At 35.5% G+C, this 8965-nt stretch overlaps 1 protein-coding gene across 8 annotated transcripts in view; it reads right to left on the bottom strand.

The window, feature by feature from the left end:
• Nucleotides 1–497: 497 nt before the first annotated feature.
• The window catches only part of LOC139815342 (uncharacterized), a 97254-nt gene continuing 88786 nt past the window's right edge, over nucleotides 498–8965 (bottom strand). For all 8 annotated transcript variants that reach the window (XM_071782202.1, XM_071782206.1, XM_071782205.1 and 5 more), the window contains 3 exons: nucleotides 6994–7174; nucleotides 6774–6913; nucleotides 498–6420 (listed from right to left, as the gene is read on the bottom strand). In XM_071782202.1, coding sequence (XP_071638303.1) covers nucleotides 6155–6420; nucleotides 6774–6913; nucleotides 6994–7174 — 587 coding nt within the window. In that variant the 3' untranslated portion in view covers nucleotides 498–6154. The remainder of the gene's footprint in view (nucleotides 6421–6773; nucleotides 6914–6993; nucleotides 7175–8965) is intronic.

Below are 8965 nucleotides of genomic sequence, written 5' to 3'. Positions count from 1 at the left end.
AATATTTATTACAATACGCTTTGCTGCGTTTTTAATTTAAATTCTCTCTCTAAATTTACATAATTTTAATTAAAGTATTTAAAGCAATATTAAAAATCAGGAAATCACAGATCATCTCTTTGACATTATTGCTTGTGCACCAAATACTATTACTACGTGATGCTGTTCGATCGATATATCCTAGAATATTCTGGCATCAAATCTAGAACCTGTCTGTGTTTGTGACATTGATTAATGTTATCTCATGCGGCACTTGTCGATACATATCTTGTATTGATTACCGACGTTACTAAAGTGGAACTTTGATAAATTATCTCGTACTTGTATTCCAATTAAATCACATAATACACATTGGATATAAAAATATCTATATTTTAACTCGATATTAAAAAGTATCTTTTTTAATTCTGTATATTAAAATATCTGTATTTTTGCAATCTGTTAAAAGAAATTTAATGAGTGAATATAAAATGAAGTAGGAGTAACAATAAATAGTGTTTCTGCTTATATCATTTTTATTCATTTGAAAGTTTCACATATACACGTTAATCGTTAACGACATAATAAACAATGACATATAGACATTATAGAATTTGAGTAGCGAGTCGCGAGTCGATAAGGGAAAAAATGTCTCATAATACATACATATCACGTAATAGTTATCATATAATGACCATATATATTTAACATTATGTATAGACATATACAGACGAAGTTCGTGTATGTGTGTGTCACATAGTAACCATATATATAACATCGATATAACATTAGGCGTGGTTTAATCTCGTGTACGTGTGTTCGTTTAGATATTGCGTGTACAAGTATACGTATCTAAGAGCATTTATGCGGAAAGATGTAGACGCGTGTGTACATTGATTCAAGAACTAATCTTTCTTTATATATCTAATTCCACACGAACTTTATTCATATGCACGTAAGAATTACGTCCTTTATCTATATAATCTATATAGAAGACAGTGAAGAAAGGGAGATGAGAAAGGCTCGTAAAAGTATGTAAGACTAACGTATTATGTTTCGACCATGTAGGTGGCGTGTTTATAATAACGTGTTTATTCCGTGTACTCGTGTGTATAGTGATGGTATGTGTTAACACAGATACGAGATTTCTGGGGTCGTGCAAAGAAGCGACGTGTGAGCGAGCACCGAGATTACAAAGATAAATCCTTCGTTCGATAGTTAAGCTCCGTTTATCGTCCTTACGCGCGGGTGGGACTGTCGATAATTTCGTTAACACGTCCCGCTAACGCACACACATGCGTATATAATATATATGTATTTATATATATTTTATATATAGGTATCATCGTGTCTGCACACATACGCGTTTACGCGTCTTCAGGGTATCGCGCGCTATTAAATGAAGTAAGTATGGCGAGCCGGTCGTGCGCCCGTCGGGCGTGCCGGTAACGATCCGACCACATTGTAAGACGCTGTACAAAAATATCCGCTTATAATAATTAGTAATAATAAATCGGCGCGCCCGACAAGTCTAGCGCCGGCTCCCAGCGATATGTCTCGACATGGTTCTGCGGGCTCGACGTCCGGCGATCTGTAATCCTTTCGGCCGCTGATAAGTGTTCTTTGCTGTGCAATGCCATGAAATGTTAGAACTCTGAAAACGATTCCCCCCCCCTCTCGATTTTATTCAATTATTATTCAAGTAGAAGCATAGAAGATGTAGACAATTCTATATGCATTGTACGCGTACAGTACCTTTTCATGTACAGTAATCAAAGCATTTTAACAGCGTATACCGTTATGGTATTCTGCAGAAAAGATTAGAGTCGCACAAACTCCCGTTTTCGCTTTCGTCTCTAAAACTTGTCTAAAGATATGTCCTAACATCCGAGCCGGAAGTTCTTCAATAAAGCAATCTTTCGCGTGTATGAGCAAATAATCAATTTGAATTAAACTCTTGCCATGACGATGTCTTTGTTCTATTTCAGTTTAGTAGCAAAAAAAATAGACTTTAGAAATAGGAAAAATATGTAGAGTAAAGAGATAAAAAGCTTCAAGTAACTTAAAATATTGGAGAATGATTGAAATACAGAATGCTTAAAAGGCGATTTAAAAGAGCTCTTTTTATTACATTATTTCTCAACTGCAATTTGTTTTATAATAGCAAAGTATATATTTCAAACTTCTGACTCAGGTAATTATGCTATTTCACTAGTTTTACTTTCATCTCTATCAACTTTTTTTTATAACTCATTGCCGTTCACACACTGCCGTTTTCTCCTTAATAATCATAATTGTATATAGATTTTAAGGTAATCGCAAATATGCTCGTGATTTATTCGCATGTAATTATGAAAAGAAGAAAATTTAAAAGGTCGTGCATTAGATATGCCTCGTACGAATCCTAAGCTAAATGTAGGGCCTGCAGAGGATCGCATTCGGCGTATCATTAATTTTTATTATCTAACGTATTAAGATTTAATGTTGCAATCACGAGTACCTTTTATTCAGATCTTAATCAAAATAAAAATTTTATAACTGACAATAAGACAAAACAAAATACGAGTAGAAAGGTAAACTTTTGGGGATTTAAGTGGAAACCAATTTTACAACGCCAGTATGTGCCCAGCAGTTTTATACTATTATCAATATAACTTCTTAGAAAAAACATTTAGTGCATATATGTATATATAAGAGATATAGGTATATAATATATATCTTTTATAATCGTAAAATAATGCATAATAATATATATATTATATGTAACGTACATATATATGTATATTATATATATATATGTATATGTTAACAAATAAATTCTCTTAAATCTCGTACTTCACGATATGTATACGATCTTTAGTCGTTATAGCTTCGTCAAGCCTTAAATCGACTTAGTTAATCAATTTATCTTACAAGTAGATTTGGGCGTATAAATGATATGTGTATGTGTGTATGTGATATCGTCGCGCGTCTCTGCCTACGTATTCGAAAGGGAAGATCTTAGCTCTGCTATTGCTCGTCAGATTTTAACATTTATTTTTAAATTAGGTAAAATCTTACAGTTACAATACAATTTTTCTGTTTCTATTTCGAGTTAAAAAATTAAAGTAAAATATCTCAATGTCTTCATTTTTTATAAGAAATTATTTTGTTTACGTAAATTTTCCTTACTAGTTTGTTGAAGTAATGGACTCACTTAATTAGAAAAAAGATTTTAATATTTTATACATGAAAAATATTGGTGACGAAACTGCTGTAGTTATGCAAGGTTGCGTATTATTTTTCATACTGAACCGAAATGTGGAAAAACCAAAGAATTCAGATGTTCTCTGAAATGTTAGCTTCAAAATTCACTTTCGAAAAGAGTTCGGCTTGACACGCCATATAATAACGCATATCGGTGACCTTAACATCCCGCCATACGGTGTTTGCACTTTATAATAATGCCTTAGGCTTAATTCTATCTTATTTTCATACGTATCGAATAGCAAAACACATGTTACTTTCTGCGTTAGCACTGTGATCAGCACTACGTCCTGTGAACTACATCCCTCGTATCAATCGGTCTCCCGCACGATGTCTTCGCTAAGAAACGCGTTCGTCGCTGAATATATTCGCTTCGAACGTTTTTCGAAGCGAAACACGCCAAGTGTATTCTCATATGCCACGATCTTCCGTATATAAGCAGAAATTATTGTTAACGGACGGGAAATATTTTAAACACAACTGACAGATATTATGCTTCAACTATTTGTATCTCGTGTCTCGTGATCGTCGCGAACACGTGCATCGCATACGTTTCCTTCTGTAAGATGATGCAATTTTAGTGCACACGTGAACTGTCGCGGCGGCGAAGTAACCGAGTCGTAAAGCGAGCGCAACGAGGCGTTTGAATAACCGCGTTTGTGCTCTAGCGGCTTTGACAAGTGTCGGTTTCCTGTTGAGAGTATCGTTGGGAGTATTACGTGTCATCAGCACAGTCGTTATCTCATTTCGCGCGGTCGGGTCTTTGCGAATCGAGTTAAGTATGGGGGCGATCTCAAGATGTTAGCGACTACCGCGCGGGGACATTCTAGCAGAAAACTTGATAAAAGATGAAGTCCACAAGCGTTATTTTCTTTTAATTCTCGATTTTAATTGATCCATTTTATTCCTTGATCAATGTGTCCTAATTGATAAAAATTAATAAAAATTATTCATGTTATAACGAATTTAAGCAAGAAGATCGAATGACCTACTTTCTGACAATTTATTTCTTATCCATTTTATTCCTCGGTCAATGTGTCTTAATTAATAAAAATTATTTACGTTATAACGAATTTAAGCAAGCATGTCTCGAATGACCTACTTTCTGACAATTTGTTTCTGATGAACATAAAATGTTATAACCGTCCAGATAATTGCTGTAAATTTCCAAGCTGAAAAAGGTTCTGAATAATTAATAAAGAATAATACCCAATGACGTCGAAATCTTGGAAGATCGTGGTGTACGGAAAATACCAGCGTGCGGAGGATGTCGACTATTCGCAGCACTGTGTTCAACAGGAACGCATTGATATGTATATAACGAGTGGCCCGGAATCTGACTTCCGGTCACTCAAATCCGCTAGTGAGTATACTACGCCTCGCGCCGCGAGCTTAACGGATAACCACGAAATAATTGGCAACGATGCTGATATGTAACGTTCCGGTGAAGAAAACTCGTGCGCTCCTCGCGAGCGAGAATTCTACGGTCCACTGATCGATCGATGTGATCGACGTTTGTTCCTAGCAATCGCTCAGATCCTATACCATCGAACTACATAACCGAGTGATACCTTGTTATCCAATAAGAATTAAAGATATGTACTTTATTAATCTTTATTTGGTGAAAGTCTTTTCGACGAATTATCATAAGCAACATGAGGTTTGCAAGTCCATTGCTTGCTATAGTTGCCATATGACTGTTTGCAATTCGATCGTAAAGCATCTGAGGGTTCTATAAATAACAATGACATTATTAGAAATAAATCCGTCGCATAGCAAATGTATCTTCTACACACTGCTCGTTATATTAATATCTAGCGGTCCTGCAATGTCTGGTGATTATTTATCATTTCGACATGCGGGAATTGAAGGGATTGCTCGTGATACTCTTACTGCGATCTGACTTACCGCAACGATTAACTTTTTAACACGATCATTGTACTTTCGAATTGTATTTCACGGGCTTGATCAAACGCGGCGAATAAATTGGACTTATAGCTGAACATGAATTTATCACGAGAATTGGAGTCATATTACGGTATCAAGGAATTTAGAAATGACACTGAAAAGATGGGTATCGATTCGATTATAATCCAAATATTTCGGCAAACTTTCTTGCAAGCAATAAATAGATTGTCGTGCTGATCGAACCGAGTGCTCGACAAGGACCATTTCGGTGACTGGACTGGAAAAGAAAATAACGCGGAAACGCCCGGAGAATATCCGGAAAAATTTAAAGTATTCAATTTTCTTAAAAGATCGATTGTCGCGGTTACCAAACGTTATATGATTGTCCACGCGGGATCGCATCGCATGAACGCGTGTCTGCACAGAAAAGCAATCGTCACTATACGCATAATATACCTCTCCGCACACGGAACAGACATATGTCCTCGCGTGCCTCTTGGGAAATAAAAAAAGCAGCTTTTCAAAGGGCAAAGGAATCAATCATTCCTACCCTCCGCTTCGATCGTAGCAATCCGCTCGAATAGTAATGCTAGATGCTCGAGTCTTCTTTTGTCAGCCAGTGTTCAAATTTTGTTGTGACAAACGGACATCGTGATAATCCGCCGACTTTTCGTGTCGTAACTCCCTTGCGCCATTTCCATAACAAGCCGCATCTATCTCACGAATGTGTTAAATTATTACGCGGTAGTACATGATAAAAGCGTTTCAATTTCTGCAAAAGGATGGCTATCATGGAATCGTGACGCGTCTCCGCTGTCGCGTCACGATTACCTCGAAAAGCAAGGAACCCTTATTCTTTATAGAACTGAATGACGAAATCGAAAATTTATAATAAATAGCAATTATGAGTTACTATAATAACAGCTTGATGAAAACGGCACATATGATTATTAATCGTTCCTTCGACACTGAAACGAAAAGTCGACCGTCTGTCATCACGATGCCGCGCATTTTTGCGGGATTACACTAGAACAGCAGTAAGAACAATCAACGGTAATGTCGCGTCGACGTACATTCTACACCCAGTAGCTGACGAGAATTTCCCGACGTTCTTGCCCGCGCAGCCCATCCTGTCGAGCGGGATATTCTGCACGGAATATTCACGATGTTCCGTAGGCATCGTACAGACTGTCCGCTTCTTTGACATCATCTCGTCGTCCTTGTCGCGCAAACTTCCAAGCCACGCCGCGTACCATCGTAGCTCGCAGTCGCAAATCAAAGGGTTATCTGCGCGAGAGAGAAAAACGGAGCGGAAGAGAGACGAAATTAATAAAATCGCACGAAATGAATTGAGCTTGCTTTCTATTGAAGTTTGCCTTTGTTAAAAGTATAGCTTTGACGAGCGTGATGCTATTTAACTCGGTGATTACTTTAAATTTTCAATAATATTTACATGCAGTAAGAAAGATATTAATGACTTGTGAAATATATTTCATTTGTTTAAATTAAGTACTAGAGACTTAATGGTGTAGATTCAAACAAAAGGAGTTAATAAAAGCTTCGGAATTATTATATATTTGACTGAGAGAAAAGCAACGTTAGTGTTAAATGTTAAATAAAAGAAAAATGATATATGTTACCTGTCATATCGATGTGACGGAGAGTATCAACGATGTTCTCCGTCACTTCTTCTGGGATATGTGTGAGTTTGTTGTTCTGCAAACTTAGAGTTTCCAACGAATTAAGATTTTCGAATACCAGAGGCGGAAGTGTTTTGATCCTGAAAAGATTATGTAATAATTGAAATGCCCTTTAACTTAAATTTCTAAGTTGTATATGTATGAAAGAAAGAGATATTACATGTTTTTTTGTAGATTGAGGAAAGTAATGGAATCTCCGTAGCCCGTGAAAGTATCCTCCATAATTACGGTAATGTTATTTGATCGTAAATCCAGGTGACGTAAGCGATGCAAACGTCGCAGAGCGTCACTCGGTACCGAATGCAAATTATTATCACCTAGACGTAGATATTGCAGATTTTCTAAAATAAAAGATTGAAAATTACATATTAAAAAAACGTATTAAATATATGGTCAAGAGTAAAAATAACGCCAATAATTTCAAAATTCTCTTATTATAAATTTCCACGGTTATTAACTTCTTTGTAAAGGAGTGAATTGATTTTCTCGTATGATGATATGAGTAACGTAATTGAAATAGTCGTACAAGGATATGAAATATGTATATTAGAAAAAGTGATAGGAATCTGGCTTGCAGTAGATAGCTTCGTTACGTGAAGAGCATTAATAATAGCTTCAAGAGTTACAACACGCTCAAACGAACTTTTTTAGATGAATTGTAGCTAGTTATAATTAAATCAAGCTGCTCGTAGTAATGAATAAACTCTCGATCGGCAAGAATTTACGCAAGCATGAATCAAATATTTCGTTCGCGAAAGCTTTAATTGGATCCTTCAACATTGATAGAAATAATACATGATTGAAAAGTTCTAAATGGATGGGCTTCTAATAACCAATTTTAATTAAATATTGGACAATGAGTAAAAAATATTTAAGAGATATTTAATAATTATTTTGTATAAGGAAAGAACATATTTTGTGTTATAATATAATACTTTATTAATATATTAGTACTAGCTTGATACCGGCCGTGCTTCGTTACGGTGTGGTAACTATTTTAAATAAAAAACCAAGTCGATATATCTCATCGAGCCTAAGAGATATTGAGAAATCCGTGAGAACACATTTTACCACTACTTTTCATCTCGTTAACGATCGAATTTCTAAAAATCCCTTCTTAATGGGTGCTTACGTTATGGAAGGAATATACTCCCCGAATTTCATGTTTCTAGGTTTAGGGGTTTGGGCTGAGCGTTGATGAGTCAGTCAGTCAGTCAGTCAGTTATTCAGGACATTTGTTTTTATTATATATAGATAAATGTGAAAGCAATTCTTTGCTGTATGAAATTATTCTAAACAAGATAGAATGCGAAGGTTTTCTTATCCACTATATTCATATTTCATTAATATTTGTTTATAACGGCGTTTGTGTCTGGTTTAATTATTTATTTTATTGATTGCAAAGCTAACCGTGTTGTGTTGCTCGACTGAACTGTCGATGCTGTACGTTCATGCACCCAATGCTTTTTCGAAATATTATCTTGATAGTCGAGCGACGAGATGAAAGGTAGTTTGTAAAGTGTCGTTTGCTCGTTTATATCCACGTTCCCAAAGGGAACTGATTGTATCGCCGGCAAGCAGCCGTAACGTGCGGTAGATTTAAATGCTAAGCAGTTGTACCGTTCGCAACGATAAATAAAGTACAACGTGATCTGCAGAGACCGTAGAAATTTTATGGTAAACTGAACACGAGACCGCACACAAATTCTACGGCTACGCCGAAATCGGGAATCAAAACGATTTTCTGGTACAAGTTAAACTACTGAGAATACATAGAAGTATAAACAAATATATGTATTAGTTTAAACTGTGTATATTTGTTTATACTTCTATGTATTCGCAATAGTTTGAATTTGTACCGGTAAATCGTTTTGATATATGGTCGTCGAAATCATACAACTGCAGTATGATTAATATAAAAAAGTAGAACGACACACAAGCCTTAATTATCCCTTCGCACATTATTAATAAAAAAATTTTGTATAACAATTTGTTATACATATTAATCTGTTAGATTTTAAAATGTTTTATTAAAAAAAAAATCAGTGGATGAAGAATGATATTAATATCAAAGGTACTATAATCTAAACATTTTAAGTACGTAAGTGCTATGTTCGTGTATCCTTATAGTT

Source organism: Temnothorax longispinosus, chromosome 6 (assembly GCF_030848805.1).
Source record: "Temnothorax longispinosus isolate EJ_2023e chromosome 6, Tlon_JGU_v1, whole genome shotgun sequence".
Taxonomy (NCBI): Eukaryota; Metazoa; Arthropoda; class Insecta; order Hymenoptera; family Formicidae; genus Temnothorax; species Temnothorax longispinosus.
The sequence above is the reverse complement of the archived record's forward strand: the minus strand, read 5'-3'. Positions and strand labels throughout refer to the sequence as shown.